Source organism: Cucurbita pepo, chromosome 7, assembly GCF_057944985.1.
Source record: "Cucurbita pepo subsp. pepo isolate OVF chromosome 7, ASM5794498v1, whole genome shotgun sequence".
Taxonomy (NCBI): domain Eukaryota; kingdom Viridiplantae; phylum Streptophyta; class Magnoliopsida; order Cucurbitales; family Cucurbitaceae; genus Cucurbita; species Cucurbita pepo.
The window spans coordinates 11,609,023-11,628,570 of NC_141804.1; the positions used below are offsets into that span (position 1 = coordinate 11,609,023).

The 19,548-nt window shown below is 35.9% G+C and overlaps 3 protein-coding genes across 4 annotated transcripts; 1 reads left to right on the forward strand and 2 right to left on the reverse strand.

Moving 5' to 3' along the window:
• The first annotated feature begins 3,612 nt into the window (after nt 1–3,612).
• Nucleotides 3,613–7,499, forward strand: LOC111798927 (proline-rich receptor-like protein kinase PERK15). Its single transcript, XM_023682281.2, has 8 exons — nt 3,613–4,463; nt 4,707–5,264; nt 5,364–5,450; nt 5,537–5,607; nt 5,817–5,893; nt 6,575–6,722; nt 6,858–7,019; nt 7,096–7,499. The coding sequence occupies exons 1-8, from the start codon at nt 3,836–3,838 to the stop codon at nt 7,402–7,404; spliced, it is 2,040 nt and encodes a 679-aa protein (XP_023538049.1). The 5' UTR covers nt 3,613–3,835; the 3' UTR covers nt 7,405–7,499.
• Nucleotides 7,500–8,322: 823 nt separating this feature from the next.
• On the reverse strand, nt 8,323–12,139 carry LOC111799223 (Peroxisomal membrane 22 kDa (Mpv17/PMP22) family protein). Of its 2 annotated transcripts, none has more exons than XM_023682677.2 (3): nt 11,812–12,139; nt 10,174–10,264; nt 8,323–8,925 (listed from the first exon to the last, which is right to left on the reverse strand). In XM_023682677.2, exons 1-3 carry the CDS (start codon nt 11,945–11,947, stop codon nt 8,532–8,534), a joined length of 621 nt encoding a protein of 206 aa, XP_023538445.1. In that variant the 5' UTR covers nt 11,948–12,139; the 3' UTR covers nt 8,323–8,531. The 2 variants fall into 2 exon arrangements, with proteins under 2 accessions (XP_023538445.1, XP_023538444.1); XM_023682676.2 differs by having other exon boundaries at nt 10,174–10,268; nt 11,812–12,136.
• Nucleotides 12,140–13,158: 1,019 nt separating this feature from the next.
• LOC111799225 (protein CONTINUOUS VASCULAR RING 1) lies at nt 13,159–18,715 on the reverse strand. The gene is given in 8 exon segments (XM_023682683.2): nt 13,159–13,559; nt 13,562–13,621; nt 14,374–14,500; nt 15,043–15,140; nt 15,219–15,386; nt 16,111–16,220; nt 17,722–17,774; nt 18,184–18,715. Coding segments are annotated over 8 exon segments (789 nt in total). The 5' UTR covers nt 18,322–18,715; the 3' UTR covers nt 13,159–13,524.
• Between the last annotated feature and the right edge of the window lie 833 nt (nt 18,716–19,548).

Sequence of the window (19,548 nt, forward strand, 5' to 3'; positions counted from 1 at the left end):
TTATATATAATTCTTTATTTTTTTCATTTTCATCTCAAGAAATTTTATTAAAATTTTGACTTCAATATTCCTTGATTATCATACTCTTGTTTGTTTCGTTACTAATTGAAATCGATAATAATTTGGTTCTAAATATGCTTATATTGTCAAATTTTAAAGGAAAAGATTGTCCACATCTTATTTGTTTTGTTTTGGCGTACAGCTTGTTTGGCTTTTACTTTGAGTAACAGCCACACACCTCAATCCGTTTTCATTACTAATTTTTTTATACAAATATATATATATATATATTAAGTGGGTCACCTAATCTTTGACTTCATCTTTAAACCCATTTTTTAATTAATAAAATAATTTTATTCCTCACAATTTTTTATTGGGGGCGATAGTAACATGGTAATACTCTATGTTAGTTCGTACTTTAATTGATTGAAAAAAATCATTATTTAGTAGAAAATAAGAACCCAAAATAATCGGAATTATTCAATTATTCAACTATATAGTATATATTCTAGCTTAGAAAGCAAGCTCTCTTTTCTACAACAAAAAGAAGATAAATAAAATTAAATAATAGATTAAAAGCAAAATCTTTTTTATTTACTTATCAAATCAGTCACTTAGTTCACTTTATCTCATATGGATTCTATTTGCATGATCAAAGTCACTATGAGTGGCGGATGGGCTGGAATCTTCTTGGTTCTTGGCCATTTTAATTTATTATATTTGTTTTTTTTGTCTATTAAATTTGAGAAATTTCATTTTTTTTTTGTTTAATAGGGTCTTGATATATTCAATTTTTTTAAAATTAATTGATCTATTAAATTTTAAATTCACTCAAACTTTAAAATCTTAATTTTTTTTTTTTTTTGTTGTGGTTAATTTAACTTATTAAATACAAAATTTTAAATTTAAAAGATAAGGGAATATTTTTTAAATTTTGTGGAACAATAATAAAATATTAGAAATTCAAGGACGGACAAAAAATGTCAACCAAAAACTGCACTTAAAACAAAGCACTTGCCAATTAAAATGAGTGGTTTTGCCTTTATTGGAAAATGGTTTTAAATTATAATCAAATTAATAATTAAATATACCACCATGCATGCCCTTATATTATTCATTTATTATGGTCAAATGTTTGTATTTTGAATTGGACTTTTTCTAAAACAAGAAAATTTGTGTTTATTTATTATAAAATATATATTTTTTAAAATTAATTACAAGTTTATTTACAAAATTTTGGAATTTGTTTTTATTTATTATTGAAACTTTCAAAATTAAAAGTTTTAAAATTTTGTTTTTAGATATAATTTATGAATCAAACACAATTTTATTAGACATAAAATTTAATTTTATATTGGATTGAATTTTTTTTTTTAAATATAATGTAAACATAGAACATTGGAGTTTCTTGTGCAATCATGTTTAGGCGTTGTTTGGTGGGACAAACAATATCCAAACTTTTTGGTAGAAGAGGAGTTGGGATATTGAGAGGTATGGTTTGGATGAATTTGATTGTCCAAACGCACCCTTGTGGGGCTCTCTCTCTCTCAAATTTAAAACGGTAGCCGTTTGTTTTTTAATTGCACTCCGTTTGGCTGCCAAAATAAGCACTCCATGCATTGAATTCCATTCTTTTGTCATGAAAATTGGATGCAAAATAACCACTCCCATCTTACCTTTTCATAATTAATCAATTTTAATTTCTTTTTTTGAACTTTTTCATGAATTTCATCTTATATAATATTTAATATCTAACCGTTTTTGGTTTTTAATACCATTTTTTTTAATTATTCTATATGAATTTAATAGGATTTTGAAAGGAAAAAAAAATCATATTATTTATATTAATCAACTATAGGCGTCCTAGACTTTACCGGCAGTAACTCATGAGTTTAACAGTAGAATTGGATGATGCCCGTTCAATTCTTTAACTGGATGAAGAGATTTTTACTTTAAAAAGTATCTACGAGAATTAATACTTTCGTTTCATTATAGAGTTCTATTTTTTTTCGAAATTATCCATATGACTCGGTTTGAGAAAATTTGAATATATATATATATATATATATATATATATATATATATATATATATTTTCGAGGTAATAAAAATGGAGATGATAGTGTAGAATACTCACAATGTGGTGTCGGATGTACAAAAGATCACATGGTTGACAGCCTTATGAAACTAAGACGGCGATGGACCCCACTCGAGACTATGATAAGTTTGGTGGGAGACTTTCCACCAAATCGCTACCCACCAAAATCTGTACCCTACAACCAAAATTAGCAAAAATATTATTCGCCCAATCAAACAATTTTTTTTTTAAAATAATAAAAATGCAGAGAGAGAGAAAAAAAAAAAAAAAAAAAAAAAAAAACAGAAAACTGTGTTAGGAGTCATAATTCACCAAAGGTAAAATTTATGTCCATATGATCTATAATTTACAAAAATAATTTGTAATTTTTAAAAATAAAAATCTCTTAAATTGTTTTTTAGATTTTTTTCCATTTTAGTTTTACAACAAAGAAATAACTTATTTTATGTATTAATCTATGGTCGTTATCTTTCCGAATAAACAAAATTAAACTATTATTTAATATATTCTCAAATATTTAGACGCTTTCGTTAGAATTAAAATTTTAAATTTTACTTCGACCATGGACTAAATCTAGCAGGCACCACTTGAGGTAGGTTGACTTAGCAAGATTTTTCTATTTTTTTTATTTTAATTTATTATTGAAAATCATTTATTTATTTAAATATAAAACGGACATGATTAAAAATGATATTTTATGGATCGATATAAATAAATTGACGTTTTAAAATTAAATGGATAAATTGTTCAAATTCCAAGAAATGAAAAAAAAAAAATAATAATAATTCAGAAGAAGATAACGGAGGCGAGTGTGTAGAATGGAAGGAAAATTTCGCGGGACAGCCGTGTAGGCCCCACTTAGCAGGCCCGTTGTCCGAGCTGGACAGCTCACCTACGACGATTCTTTCACTCCATGTGACCCTCTCAAAAAATATTTTTAAATAAAATAAAATAATATATATATATATATATATATATATATATATATATATATATATATATTTCAAAGGTATAATAAAATGGATACTTGATTAATTTATTATTTTATTTTTTCATCGATATATTTGATCCGACCTAATCTCCTTAGAAACCGTCTTGGTTACAGCTATATATTAAAAATATTATTTATCGGAACATAATTTAGTGGATAAAACTCTAATTATCATTCTTATGTCGATAGTTTTGTCTCGTTCTGATTTCATTTTTATTTCAAGAGATTTTACAAATAGATTGTATTGAAGTTTAAAATCATACGCTAATTTAACGTAATTAACCTTTTATGGAATATTTAAATTTCTAATTTTTGAAGTAAATATTGGTGAAGCTAAGTTGACTTTTTGGTCACAATTGCAAAAATTAAATTAAAATTAATGAAATTACAAGAAGGTAAATCAAACAACTAAATACAAATTAAAGAAAAAGGTATGGAGGGTAAAATGGTAATTTTACGTAGAAATTAAATTCCTTCAAACGGCCGAAATCGCGTATATGAGAAAGAAAAAAAAAAGGGAAGAAAAAGCACGCCTCGTTGGCCGCGTCTGCGTCAGCTGGTTCTCTTAGACCATTATTCTCTGTCTATGTAGAGAGAGAAAGTGAAGAGAATTTTGATTTATCAACAGTCTCGAATGAATTTGATTTTAATTTTGAACTCATCAACATAATCCATTTTGATTTTTCTTTTTTTTGTAAGAGTTTTTGATTTCGGATTTTTGATCACTGGTTTTTTCCCGTTCTTCCGATGTCAACCCCTACTCCGGCGCCGACGTCTCCGCCGGTGACCAATTCAACAGCTCCGCCGCCGGTTACCCCCAGTGCGCCGCCGCCATCGACACCTTCGCAGCCGCCACCGGCCGCTACACCTCCACCAACTACCACTCCGCCTGCCGCTGCAACGCCGCCCGCTCCTTCTCAGCCTCCGCCGACATCCGCCCCACCTCCGGCCACTCCCTCTTCACCACCACCGGTTACTCCCCAGCCCACCCCGCCCACTGGCTCTCCCTCGCGGCCGTCTCCCTCTCCTCCGCCGTCTCCGCCATCTACTCCCTCAACTTCTCCACCTCCTCCGTCTTCTACTAGCCCTCCGTCTCCTCCGGGCGGCCACAGTCCGCCTCCTCCGACTTCTCATACGCCGTCCACTCCATCAAGAAGTCCTCCGCCTCCATCGAGGCCGTCGTCATCGCCGCCTTCCTCCTCCTCCTCCTCCTCCTCCTCGCCTAATATTTCAACTGGACTTGTCGTCGGAATCGCAATTGGTGGAGTCGTAATTGTTCTTTTGCTAAGTATAATGTGTCTTTGTTGCACGAAGAAGAGGAGAAGACGACGCGATGAAGAAGGATTCTATCCACACCCTCCGTCAGGACCAAAAGGTAAAACGATCGCCGGAAATTTAGCGGCACTCCAAATTTTTAGGGTTTACTGAATTCTTGCTGTTCTTCATTTGAATCGATCAAATTTTAATCTGCTTTAATCGATTGAAGTACTCCTCTCATGATTCTTATTCGCCTGATTGTATGATTCATGTCTGCCATGGCAACACTTCAGATCATCAATTTGCTTATTTCCGCCATTTTAGATGACCTTATTTGCTTCTGCTATTTTGTTGTTGACAGTGGACCCTTATGGTGGCCAGCAGCAATGGCAGCACAATGCTCCTCTGCCACCCGATCCGTTAATCGGGATGGCGCCTAAGCCATCTCCTCCTCCTGCCGTTGCATCCCGACCCCTGCACTCGCCGACCGGGAGTCGGCCCTCGCCTCCACAGCTTTATATGAGTAGCAGTGGAGGTTCAGGCTCTATGTATTCTGGCTCTGAAAATCCACTCCCTCCGCCCCCGCCACCTCCTATGGCCTTTGGTTTCTCAAAAAGTACTTTCACTTATGAGGAATTGTCAATGGCGACCGATGGATTTTCAGATGCGAATCTCCTCGGACAAGGCGGATTCGGATATGTCCATAGAGGAGTTCTTCCTAATGGCAAGGAAGTTGCAGTCAAGCAGCTGAAAGTCGGGAGCGGGCAAGGCGAACGAGAATTTCAGGCTGAAGTCGATATCATCAGCCGAGTTCATCATAAACATCTTGTTTCTTTGGTTGGATATTGCATAACTGGGTCTCAAAGATTGCTTGTTTATGAGTTTGTTCCAAACAACACTTTGGAGTTTCATTTACATGGTAAAGCTAAATCATTGTAATATGCAATCTTACATAAGAACTTATCTCTGCTAAAGCTTTACACATTGATAGCTTCGATCGATATCTTCATCGTTGCAGGTAAAGGGCGACCGACCATGGATTGGCAGACGAGACTTCGAATCGCTTTAGGATCGGCAAAGGGATTAGCTTATCTTCATGAGGATTGTAAGTGTTTTTATGGTAAATTTATAGAATTATGGATATGGATATTGTTGGTTACGGTATTCAGTTTTGACTCTTTTGTTTAATAGGTCACCCGAAAATCATTCATCGCGATATTAAAGCCGCTAATATTCTGTTGGATTTCAAGTTTGAAGCAATGGTATTGAAGTTTAGTTTTCTTATTGTTGTTCTGGCTGAGAGCTGAATCTGCATTTGTTATCGTCTTTCTTAACGACACGTTTGTGCTGGGTCGATATCGAATGTAGCTAAGCTAAACTCCAATGGAGTCGTTTTAAAATCTTGGAAAAACTAAGGATCTGTTATGTTCTTCTGGTTCGGATGCTAAGGCAACTCTGTTTGTTTAACTAGGTTGCTGATTTTGGACTTGCAAAGTTCTCTTCTGATGTTAATACCCACGTATCGACTCGAGTGATGGGTACTTTCGGGTATGTCGTTTCTCGACTCCTATTTTTTTCAAATGCTGTTCGAGGAAGATTGTCATTTACTGCTTATTGTGTTTCTAGAATGAATTAGAGTCATAGCTTGTATGAGATCCCACATCGGTTGGAGAGGGGAACGAAGCATTCCTTATAAGGGCGTGGAAACCTTTTCCTAGTAGACCCGTTTTAAAAACCTTGAGGGAAAGCTCAAAAGGGAAAGCCCAAAGACGACAATATTTGCTAATGGTGTGCTTGAGCTATTACAAGTGGTGTTAGAGCCATTCACCGGACGGTGTGCCAGCGAGGACGCTGGGTCCCCAAGGGTGGTGGATTGTGAGATCCCACATTGGTTTGGAGAGGGGAACGAAACATTTCTTATAAGGGTGTGGAAACCTCTCCCTGGAAGACGCGTTTTAAAAACCTTGAGGGTAAGCTGAGAAGGGAAAGCCTAGAAAGAAAAGCCCAAAAAGTAAAATATCTCGAGCACGAGCAGTGTTTCGAAATGCAATAGACATCATGTCTGATCCCGAAGAACTACTTCATTCTCAGCTGCATCATATTGTCGTAATCTTCACCTATGCGATGTCGATGAGATCTTGCGTCATAGATTTTGGTGGAATGAATGCATAACTAATGTCGAATCTTTGGTCGTTTTTTTCTTCTCAACCTTTCCCATCACACGTTCAGCTATCTTGCACCGGAGTATGCCTCGAGTGGCAAACTTACTGAGAAGTCGGATGTTTTCTCCTTTGGGGTTATGCTTTTGGAGTTGATCACTGGTCGTCGACCGGTCGATACGAGTAATACTTTCATGGAAGATAGTCTCGTAGACTGGGTAAGTTCTCATATCGTTCACGAACTTCGCATTAACAGTGTCAGCTTCTGTGTTTTGTTTTGAATTCACTTGCATTCAACATTGGATGCATATCATAAACATCTCAAATGATCAAATCTGTTCGATCCGTTACAGGCCAGGCCGTTATTGAACCGAGCTCTAGAAGATGGAAACTTCGATGCTTTGATCGATCCGAGTATTCAGAACAACTACAACCACACTGAGATGGCTCGTATGATCGAATGTGCTGCTGCTTGCGTGCGACATTCTGCAAGGCGTCGACCTCGAATGAGCCAGGTAAATGAGTTAAAATCCCTCCAATATTGCACTCCATGTGGATACACTGAACCCTCTACAACCATGAACCGAGCAGGTAGTACGAACGCTCGAAGGAGACGCATCACTATCGGATCTCAACGAAGGAATCAAACCCGGGCAGAGCTCAATGTATAGTTCTCATGGAAGCTCAGACTATGACACCCATCAGTACAACGAGGACTTGAGGAAGTTCAGGAAGATGGCACTGGGAAGCTCGGAGTATGGAGCGAGTAGCGAGTACAGCCGACCGACGAGCGAGTACGGGCTGTATCCGTCGGGGACGAGCAGCGAAGGGCAAACGACTAGAGAAATGGAGATGAGAACAGTGAAGAAAGAGAGTGGAGGCTTCAGTGGAAACAATTGAAACACAAAGCTTTGCATTTCTTTTTCTGTGTAAAGAAACAAACCCAGGCTGTTATTTTGGCTTTGATTGATACAAAAAATAGCGCTATTTTCTCATTGATTTAACCCCATTTTTTTCCCTTTATTTCTTTTTCTTTTCTTTTCTTTTTTTCTTTTTGGCTATCATGTTTTCACATTGTATTTATAATTATTGTGGCACTTCATAATTCTTTTTTATTCTTTTTTTATTATTATTATTATTCTTTTTCAGAATAATGATGAGGTATGTTTGGATTTTTCTCTTCTTTTGAAGTAATTTATGTTATTATATCCTTTAAAGTTTTTGAATAATTATAGATTTCTAAACTTAAAAAAAGAAATATTTTACATCTTGCTTTAATTCTCAAGCATATTATAGACACATTTAATGTTTCGAATCTTATTAAATACAAAATAATGTTGAGTCTTTCCTTGCTGGATCAGGTTCAGGATTAAATAACGATTTATTTTCTAGTTTACAGTAAAATCAGGGAAGGGAATATCGGTTGAGGGGAAGGTTTTCGGTTGAGTCCAAGCGCTTTGACTTTGTCTCTCGAGATCCACCACAGGTTGGGTTTGAGAGTCGTGTGATGTGTGACTATCCAGCATGGTTCGGAGAGCACCTTTAGTCTGCGTTGTTGAATAGAAGCCCCCCTATCAAGCAAATTTCATCGATCACTTGATTAAAAGTCAACCTAAACTTGCCGTTGTGAATCAATCACTTGGATTCGAGTTTCAAAAATTTCAACAAAAAGTTGATATAAAGTTTTAAACTTCAGAGTATTATTAAAAATTTTAAAACTTTAAGAATATTTAATAACAACAATAATAATAATAAGAAAGACTAAAATAGAACATAAATGTGCAAAGCTTTAAAGAAATACAGGGTCAAAGTTGGTAATTCACAGGCCAATGTATGGGCTATATAACATTTGATTAGAACAGGGCACATGATAGATTGATTGAAACACATACAGATTGCACAAAAGTCGGTTATAATATCTTTACAGTCTATAAAGGGAACAAACAATTCAGCTTTCCTCTGTCCAATGTGATGAATTAAAAGAAAAAGAAGGCTTACAAGATTGAGAAGATGGCTCTCAAAGTTTCTCATCGTTCTTTAAAAGGATTAAAAGAAGTAAACCATTGCTTCCAAGGAGCATTGTTTTGTTGCTCAACCCATGACAAAAAAGCACTGTCCAACAAGCAGAACAAGTTAACATACAGGAGTTGGTACCTCACCGGGACGTATCGGAAGTTTGCGACCTGAATGATAGGCCACACCGTACCCGACAAGAGAAACGCCGGGACGAAATCCCTCTTCAAGTCTTCTTTCACTTCAGAAACTTCTTTGCCGTTGGCAAATCCCATATAACTGAAGAAGACGACTAAGTCGATCGGTCCGAAGATTAGACCATCCATTGCCAGTTTTGCCCCTACAAACTTGGCTGATTTTGGCTGGAGCTGAAGTCTTAGCCTTATAAACCTGTCCAAGCCTTCATACCTGCCAAAGGATCAAATTTCTTACAAATCTGTGTACAAATATAATGTACAAGTATTTCAATCATTCCCGGCAACTTTTTAGCAGTGGCATTTAGCTCATGAGTAAGTTAATGCATCCCCGACGTTAACAAACGGTGCAGGTTATGTTTGTCCCGACATTAATAAGTCAAACCTACACGTGGTAAATGAACTTACTTCTCCCAAAATATAAGTGTCATGCCCCAAGCTTACCGCTAGCAAATATTGTCCTCTTTAGACTTTCCCTTTTGAGATTCCCCTCAAAGTTTTTAAAATATGTCTGCTAGAGAGAGGTTTCCACACCCTTATAAAGAATGTTTCGTTACCCTCTCCAACCGACGTAAGATCTCACAATCCACCTCGTCCTCGCTGGTACTCTTTCCTCTCTCCTCTCTCCAATCAATGTAGGATCTCACAGTAAGTTTCCTAAACCCAATGGTTACATAAACTCAAGCTCACGAAATCTACAATTTATACACGCTAACTTTTACAAATTAGAAATTGACAAACCAAACTCTTATGTTAAATAAACTTGTGTCTTTGAAATCTATTTTCTTGTACATGCCACAGACAAGCTATACACCTTCAGACTATCCTACCCAAACTTCATGGATCCAAAATTATCAAAACCAGAGATGGAACGAAATCTAACCAAATATTGAGAATGTATTTAATATTAAGAAACTTAGGTACATTATCCATCTAAAAGCTTGACTTATTAAGATAACTCTATGAACAATTGTAATGGTATGATTAATTCAATACATTTTGCAATGGTATGATACTAAAAAAGTCTAAACCGACGATTTTTTCTTGACTATTGCACTCAACACAAGAATCTAAATTAGAGAACAACGTCGTGCTGTTAATTGTTTTAAGGTGTGAATATTGACTCTTATCCAGTTGTTTCTCTTATATAGAGAACGGAGATTAAATTAGACAAACCAATTTTCATCAGCAAGCTTAGTTCAAATCTTCTACATATCTTGTGGCCTCAAAACCCGATTCTGAACATCGGTACATATATGCCAAGATAAAGAAATGTCCGGACCAAACTCAAAGTTCAGAATAATAGCAGCTTATTCTTATAAATGAGGATGTCATTAGATTAAGCATTTCAATTTTTGTCAAAAAAATCATGATTCAAGCAATACTGATGGCACTTCCCATTTGGTAACAAAGATGATAGATATGGAAAAAAGTGGATAGGGAAAAGAAAAATGAAACAAACCACATGTGGCCGACTGGTCCAACAAAGCCAAATCCAAACATGCTTGTGATACCGACACGTTTCCAGTTGATTTTGAACTCTTCTTCAGCATCTGGCTACATAAAACAACAATTGTGGGAATCAGTTCAGTTATAATATATACGTAATCTCTGTTCAAGAAGTTATTCAGATCAAAAAATGAAGGAAGAATGAAGGAAGAGCATCACATGGCACGCAACAATTTCGAAGGAAAACCAAAGACGACTGAGGTGAAATAAAAATGCAAAAAATGAAAGGAAAATAAAACAAAAAATAGATGACTGGTTTAGGATCTATCAAATGATCCCACTATATTAACAAAACCTAACTACAAATCTAGAGCTGCGAACTGCAGTCCCGTGCTAAAAGTCTGAACTGGAACAACCAAACAAATTATCTCGACACAACACATATCATCACCCCCGTATGGTCGGAAAAGCAGCATATCAGGTTCACTTACACAGAGCAATGTTTGAAATTTGAGAGTAAACAGATAATCATGCCAAATCTGAACTAGGAGTAGGCAAGAAGGTAGTGAAATAACAAGGAAATTGACAATTCAGAAACTGTTATATGATGGGTCTACAAAAGCTTGAGCTTATGGAGGTTCCACCAATAGGGATAATTCAACGATATACAATCCAAGTCTTCAGAAACATAAATTAATTCAGACACATGCTGTTACAGCCCAAACCCACCGCTAGCAGATATTGTCCGCTTTAGCCCATTATGTATCGCCGTCAGACTCACGATTTTAAAACGCGTTTGTTAGGGAGAGGTTTCCACACCCTTACAAGGAATGTTTCATTCCCTTCTCCAACCGATATGGGATCTCACACATGCTCTGGGATTTCTGATGTAAAAAGTAGTCTCCAAAAGTTGAAAGCAATTTCAAACAAACTATGAAGAAGAGTGGTTTTTGGTACTTTTAAGTGTTTTTTAGAGTATCCAATGTGACCAAACACCACCACAAAGAACATGAACAATGTCTTGAATTGGCTAGATACATTTTTCACTATTCCAAAACCTATACCAAACTCCCCTAAAGTCTTTAATATTGGAAGAATCTACATTGTACGCATAAATTCTACTATAAAAAATTGTCAAGAAACTGAGAACAAATATCCTTCATAGAGATTTAGACATGCAAAGCCCAATTTCAATTGATCAGGAGACTTCATAATGCACTGAAGGTATGAAAAGACCATTGACCTGAGGATGGAATCAAGATACAGAATCAACATACACATGACCGAAAACCCTTATACTTTTTGGCTGATTGATTCTACAAAGCAGAGATCTCCGAAACTTGAGGCAATTTCAAACTCGACATGAGCGGAATCTCGATCAAAACTAAAGAATCGCTAAAAGCTTCGACTGAGAATCAAATGGCGAAATAGCAAATGCGCCATCATCTGATAGCAAAAACAAGAAAACAAAATAGTCCATCTCTTCAACTAAAATCAAGCCGAAAACAAGCCAAGAACAAGAGAAATTCATGCGAACAAGAAAATTCCGATGAATTAAAGAAAAACCACCAGCTCAAAGAAGGAATCAAGAAAGATAACCTCATTAAATTACAGTAAGAAACAAACACAAAACGAAGGGATTGATGCTCACATAAGTTTGAAGAAGACGGTTTTTGGCGGCGGATTGAGTAATATATTGGGCGGCAATGTCGCCAGTGCCCCATAAAAAGCCGGAGCTGATGACTTGGGTTTTCACCGGATGGAAGGTGAGACAGTTCTGATACCATTTCCAGAGCCTGAACATGGCGAAAGGGATTCACAGAGAGGAAGAATTGAAGAAGAAGATGAAGAAATGGGTGAGGTTGAGAATAGAAAAGGGGAAAGAAGAAGGAACCATGCCTCCAAATTTCACTGCCGCTTTGACGGCATCGAGTTTTTGGCAGTCAGTCCTCATCCGGCTTTCTTCTAAAGGTCATTTCTCCTGGATTTATTTTCATTTCCTTGTCTTTAAAAAAAATATTCTTATTCTAAATTAAACAAAAAAAAGCCTAAAATTTTCTAATTTATTTTTAAAATATTCTTTCAACTTTATAATTTTCACTAATATCTTAAATTTTATAAAATGTTTTTATTATTTTGTTTAAAAAATATTTTTAAATTTTTAAAAGTTCCATTTAACTTTGAATTTCTACCATCATCTTGTCGTCGAGGATTGTTGGAAGGGAGTCTGACTAATTTAGGGAATGATCATGAGTTACAAGTAAGGAATATATCTTCATTGGTACGAGACTTTTTGGGTACAAGTAAGAAATACATCTTCATTCGTACGAGGCCTTTTGGGAAATAGCCCAGAGCTTAGCTCAAAGTCGACAATATCATACAATTGTGGAGATCCATGATTCCTAACATAGTATATAAAATTATTTAAATATTTTTTTAAATAAAAATAGGTATGATAATTTGAATCTCTAATCTCGAACACAACCTTATACAAAACTACAATTACAATCATTAAAATATTTTCTTATTGTCCAATTTTAAACAATATATTAAAATTTTCTTTGTATATATATACAAAGCTTATAGAAAACTACCATTACATTCATTAAAATATTTTTGTATTGTCCAATTTTAAACAATATATTAAAATTTTATTTTTAAATATATATATATATATTTTTTTTTTAAGTTGGCATTTTTTTTTCTTAATTTAAATTTTCCAACTGTAGTTCAAATTGAATAAAAAGGGAAACTTTTAAAATTGGAAATTGTTTAAATTGAACAATAATCCTTTTAGGACTAAATTTTGTTCTTTTCAAAATTGAGTTCAAATTCCAAGTTTGTACAATATTTAATTTTTTTTTTTACCATCCAATATGCTTAAAATTGCCTCCTTTTTCTTGTACAATTTTTTAAAAATTGGACTTTCATAAGTGAATATATATATATATATATATAGCAGGTAAAAGAAGCAAGAAGCAAAGCCAAACACATAAAATGAACAAGAAATTATGTTTAGAATGAAATTTTTACGAATCTTTCAGATGAACTGTACAACTATTTCATGAATGAATATAAATGAAGTGATTTTAGTGGTAAAAGAGTAACCAAGGATAAAGAAATCCAACCCTCCAAAAGTCCCAAACACCACATCATATAAACTGAACTATATATATTGAACTATCAGAATGATATAAACTAACAACACAACTCAGTTCACAAATCACACTGCAAACAAATCAACCACTGGGATGCAACAATCTCGGCCTTGCACTTACCCCGATGATGATCGTTGCAGCGTGGCCCGTTCCAATCCGAAGGCGAACAAGAACATAAACAAGTGCTGCACCTAGCATCCCCTTTTTTAGCTTCTCTTAAGTCTACTTCTGTCTAGGGAACAATCTCCGAGTTTATCGTCGAAAGTATCTGGGGCATCGACATTCCTCCAGAGACGACGATTTCTGCAATAAAATCGCACAAATAATGAAGAATTTGTGATTGATCTCCAGTGAGAATATGGTCCACCACATAAAAATAGCATTTCAGCTTTCTTTTTCCATCAATATGTCAATTTTATTGCAGCAATCACATCTCTAACCTATGCCAATACTATGTCTAAGAGAACTTGCTCGGGCCACACAATAACAACATTGTATCCGCCCAACCCCAAGCTCACCGCTAGTAGATAATGTCTTCTTTGAGCTTTCCCTTTCGAGCTTCCCCTCAAAGTTTTTAAAACGCATCTACTAAGGAGAGGTTTCCACACCCTTATAAAGAATGTTTTGTTCTCCACCCCAACCGATGTGGGATCTCACAATCCACCCCCTTTGGGGCCCAGCTCCTTGCTGGCACACCGCCCGTGTCCACCCCTCTTAAGGGCTCAGCCTCCTCATTGGCACATTGCCCGGTGTCTGGCTCTGATACCATTTGTAACAACCCGAGCCCACCGCTAGCAGATATTGTCCTCTTTGGACTTTCCCTTTCGGGCTTACCCTCAAGGTTGCTAGGGAGAAGTTTCCACACTCTTATAAAGAATGTTTCGTTCTCCTCCCCAAACCGATGTGGGATCTCACAAACATTGAACTATGATGTAACTTTACGAAGTCTTGGAAGTCACGGTCCAGTTCAGTTACGAGGCACGACACTGGTAGCATTTCTAATTGAGCAATTTATGCAATAAGTGAGAAAAAGAAAAAACAAAAAGAAACCTCACCAATTCCTTCTCGAACTGATAAATTTGGTCTAATAACATCCTTGGTATGAACGAGAAAAATGTCGCCGATATAGAGATGATTTGTGGGGACATAGACACAGCATAGCTCTTCCTCCCCAGAATAGCTCTGTCTCAAGAAAGATGGGGTCAGATAATCAAGTAAAATACTCAGATGGGAAGGGTAAGCAAATCAGCATGGCTGCTCAAGAAGCTCCCAGATAATCAATTTATGTCTATAAATTTTGCAAGTTGAATCAATTAAAACTCCAAACTCATAACCATGTCAATTAGTGAATGAGAGTTCTTTAAATTTAGAGATCAACACTATAAAAGGGAATGATGATATCAAGTAGATAATAGCGACTTTCATTAATATGAACGAGTTCTTTTTATCCTCTTCTTCCTCTATATTTCTCTACATATTTAGGAAAAATTACATGATAACTTTTCTCATTACTTCAGTCAAATGTTGGGATAACACTAATTCTATTTAGGTGAGAAACCGAGCTTTCATTGAAAAAAAAACGAGAGAGATTTTGAGTAACTTTGAATGGAATCAAGCCAAAATAGTTATAAATCACTAACAAAAGATCTAAATTGATCGACTTATAAAAGTTTATAGCTTTAATTGGTTCAACCTACAAAGTGTCGGAGTAGCTCTCAATTTACCTGGAGGACTACGGCCGAAGTGATGAACCCAAACGCATATTCACCGATACGAGGGTGTCTTATGATAGCTACTTCCTTGAAGGCCTGTGAGTTTTGGTCTGATAGTATAAATAAAATAGTTAGCTAATAGAACGCAAGCAACCAACTAAGAGCAATGAAAAATAATCAGGACCCACCAGATGATATTGCAGAACTAATTTGCTTAGAAGCATTGTAGATATGACGGACAAATGGCATCCTCTTGATAAACCACTCCCCAAGACCAAGGACAGATGCTCCCAACCAAGATGACATGAACACACCAACCACGAAGATGAATGTAATGGAAGTCACAAATCCAAGACCTATTCAAGATAGGAAAAGCGAAAAAAACACGGTAAAGACAACTTGAATCAAAAGAAACATATAATACTAATGAGGCGCGTCTCGAGGAGATCAAGTCCTATAATTCATGAAAACAGTCATTTTACATGTTCATGAATCCATCAACTTATCTTAAATATTATGTCAATTTGTGATTTGTTGCGAACGAGAAGGGTCAAGGATCGCAGTCATCTCCTGAGATGTATCTGATACAGAAATTCAGTTTAATTCCTAACATCTTAACATGGTTTTCGAATCATTGGGGAGTTGGGGGCTCACTCCTGTTATTGTGCTCATAATCTTCCCTGACCCATCTCCATAAAGGCTTTGCCCACCCGAAGATTAGCTCCAATAGACAACAAAGGTTTTAAATCAAGCTTTCTAAAGAGGGGCTTGAACCTAGGACCTTGAAAAAAATCTCAAAAACATCCCAAACTCTTAACACCAAGGCTATCAGCAGAGTACATCTCAAGAGTTGCAAGATTAATCAAATAATCATAGTCAATCAGCAAGGTACGAATCTAATCTGTCAAGCACAATGTGACAAATGGACTGCACTAATTATCCTAAATGGTGTGCGAGGAAAGAAACCAGCAAGGGAAAATCTCCAGACATGAAGTGCAACCCACCACAAGTTAGTGTACATAACATGTAAAATAAATATCAGAGGAAAATAGGAGAAGAAAAGATGAAATAATGGCTTACCAAAGATATTAATTCCAAGATGTGCATAGATTGGAGAGAAGAATCCATCCACAAAACGAATAAACCACCACGTTACATAGAACGTAATTGCTAAGGGGAACAGGATGACACTGCAGAAAGCATTTTGTTATAGAACAGTGTAGCAAATTTCATGCAGAAATAAACAGTAGAATACAACAATATTTAAACTACAGAGTGTTCTAGGCAGGATGAAAAAGTGGAAAGAAGTTGGAACTAGGAATGATTAGGTGAAATCGCAAGAAAACAATAACTAGAAACTAAAGCAGTACTAGAAATGACCATTCATTTCCACTACCATTATCAAGAGCAAGATTTTGGCATAAAATTTAATCAACGAATTAGTAATAGAACTAACCAATCATTCAATGTCTATAGACACACTTTAGTCATTAAACAGCGCACCACTAAAACATTTATTATAAGCCTTAAGGTAACATAAGTTAATAAACAATAAACAAGGTAAACCTCTACAGGGAATTAAGATTGTCGAAAGGCAGATATTATTGGTACTGCCAATTGAGATAAGGCAAAGAGGGAAATAAGGAGAAATGGCTCATGTTTTCTCCACTAACCAACACATAATGTGTAACGGCCCAAGTCCACCGTTAGCAGATATTGTCTTTTTTGGGCTTTCCCATTCAGGTTTCCCCTCAAGGTTTTTAAAACGCGTCTACTAGGGAGAGGTTTCCACACCCTTACAAAGAATGTTTCATTCTCCTCCCCAATCGATGTGGGATCTCACAATCCACCCTCTTTCAGGGCCCAGTATCTTCGCTGACACTCGTTCCCTTCTCCAAGAGATGTAGGACCCCCCAATCCACCCCCTTCGAGTTCCAGCGTTTAAGTTGGCACACCACCTCGTGTCCACCCCCTTCGGGGCTCAATCTCATCGTTGGCACATCGCCCGGTGTCTGGCTCATATACCATTGTAACGGCCCAAGTTTACCGCTAGCAAATATTGTCTTCTTTGGGTTTTCCCTTTCAGACTTTCCCTCAAGGTTTTTAAAATGCATCTGCTAGGGAGAAATTTTACACCCTTATAAATAATGCTTAGTTCTCCTCCCCAACCGATGTGGAATCTCACATAACGCATTCTAAATGTTATGATTTTCCAGAAACATGGAGATCCTCCCTCTCATGCCTTCAATTATTCAAAGGAGTATCATTACACTCGATCTACTCCTAAAGCACAGTATACTTTAACTTGTAACCAGAAATTTGGAAAGCATAAACTAAATAGTACCAAAATCTAATTTCTAAGGCATTAAATTGTTCAAAGAATCAACCAACAACCAAATAGGAGGAATATTAGTTAGGTTAAAAACCAGGTAACGTACATGAAAAATTAGTAAAATAAATTTATACTGAGACGATTGCGTTCATCGACTGATATTATGGCTGCATACCATCATAATGCTATAGCTGTGAGTTATGACAGAGGTATAAAAACAATGAAATGACATGCCCAGAAAACTGTTTTCAAGGATATCTAACAGACAGTCGAAATGTATGCAATACATGGGATGATCCTGTTCAATACATATCGAGATACCGAACATGGAAATCGATCAAAGAGAAAGAAGAGCTCACCATCCAGTCATGAACTTCTTTGAGGCCCAGCTTCTAACAACCTTGTAAAATGTCTAAAAGCAATATGAAATAGACTGGTCAGGAAGATTATAAGAAAGGAAAATCCATTGCCACGAGAAAGCATAAAATCTAATATACACAAATTGGCCTAATGAATATTCCAATTACGAAGAACATGGGGAAAGCTAATGTTAATTTCAAATATTCAATTGCTGCTACGAATTCAAATAGAACGAACATCAATCAAATTCTCCAAACCAGGTTCTAGGGCAAGAAAAATACACCAAATTCTTAATTGAATCGGTCAAGAATTAGTACGACCGGCAAATTGTGTGAAAAAGCATGCATATGCTTCACTCTGACACTAGAAAATCCACAGAAAATTTACAGAATCATAGACTCAACGTTCTCGGCGAATCAAATCACCAGTTATAATCAAAGCAAAGCGAGCCTAAATCATACCTCTCTGCCAGAATGATGAGACGATGACGAGGATGACGAAGGTTTTGAGGATGACTCATCAATGGCGGACTCCGCAACCGGAATGAGAAGCTCCCGATCTCTGCTCGTCATGGCAATAGCCGATTTCTCTTCATCCATGACCACCACACTAGCAGAGCAACACCCTTATTTTCAGAAACCCTAACCCTATTCCCCTCCAAAAAGCGCTATGAACAGTGTCAGAACAGGAGATTAAGCTACAGAAAGGAAATTTGCAGATGGACAAGAACTTTTCGAGATCTTCTTCCACAATATTGGTTGCTTGTTAATCCTGTAGCTTTTTCGGATTCGAAACTTGGAATCAAATTGAATGAATGAAGTGGAAAGTGGGATTCAAGAATAGAATCAAATTGAAACAAACAGTGGAAAAATCCTTGATGGAAGAACGAATTGGCATTGCTGGATTTGTAATTTGCTCAGTTGTTGATGTTTGGGAACAGAATTCAGCTGTCGAGAAGTAGTTTGTGTCAGCTGTCAATTAATTTCTCTCCTCCTTTGAAGAAAAGAAAATAGCTTAAATTAAATTAAATTAAATTAAATCCATTTTTCTTTCTAAATAAATATCAATATTTATCAATATTTATCAATATTGCAGTTTACAAATGAGATGTCTCCACTTGTACACCCTTGATTTCAACCTCTATCTTCCAAAAATAATAAAATAAAACAAATATTAGTGAAATTTAATAAATAAAACTATTTTTTAATTTCAATTTTAAACTTTTAATTCAGGTGAATCTAATATTTCCTCATATTTAAATTTAAAAAAATGATTAATAAGTTAATAATAAATAAATAAAACATACTCACAATTCAATAAACAAAATCCTTAAAAAATGCTACCTATCAAATCTTTAACTAATTGAATAGTCAATATATTGCCATCTGGTCGAAAATAGAATGTCAAGTTCCTTCATCACGAGACTAATCAGATCTGTCATAGATATCCATCTCGGGAGCCTTCTCATTCCAACACTCGCCTTTTAATAGGGGTATTACACTCTTCTTGAAGGAACCGTACCAACTTGAATTCCACTTTATAGTTATGTAAGCTAATAGAAAACCAAAGAGATTAAGTCATGTCACGAACCCATCAGCTCGAAAATACTTGAGAGTAGAGGCGTGTTTTAGTAGAATGAGTCTACACTGCTCGATATTTAATAATTGACCATCCTGAACCATTGTAGATTGACCTAATGGTAAATACGAACATATAAAAAATAGAGGACTTAAAAATAATGGATTCGAGCCATACTGAACACTTATCTATAATTTCATGCCCTACTAGTGTGAGATCTCACATCAGTTGGAGAGGGGAATGAAACA

What these genes read in the sequence shown, in the direction of transcription:
- LOC111799223 (XM_023682676.2), bottom strand. Translation starts at nt 11,964, where the DNA reads ATGTTCAGGCTCTGGAAATGGTATCAGAACTGTCTCACCTTCCATCCG. An exon ending in ACCGTCTTCTTCAAACTTAT is followed by an intron (nt 10,269 to 11,811) that starts GTGAGCATCAAT and finishes TGTTTTATGTAG; the next exon opens with CCAGATGCTGAAGAAGAGTT. An exon ending in GGACCAGTCGGCCACATGTG is followed by an intron (nt 8,926 to 10,173) that starts GTTTGTTTCATT and finishes ATCCTTTGGCAG; the next exon opens with GTATGAAGGCTTGGACAGGT.
- LOC111798927 (XM_023682281.2), top strand. Translation starts at nt 3,836, where the DNA reads ATGTCAACCCCTACTCCGGCGCCGACGTCTCCGCCGGTGACCAATTCA. An exon ending in TTTGGAGTTTCATTTACATG is followed by an intron (nt 5,265 to 5,363) that starts GTAAAGCTAAAT and finishes TCATCGTTGCAG; the next exon opens with GTAAAGGGCGACCGACCATG. An exon ending in GTCGACCTCGAATGAGCCAG is followed by an intron (nt 7,020 to 7,095) that starts GTAAATGAGTTA and finishes TGAACCGAGCAG; the next exon opens with GTAGTACGAACGCTCGAAGG.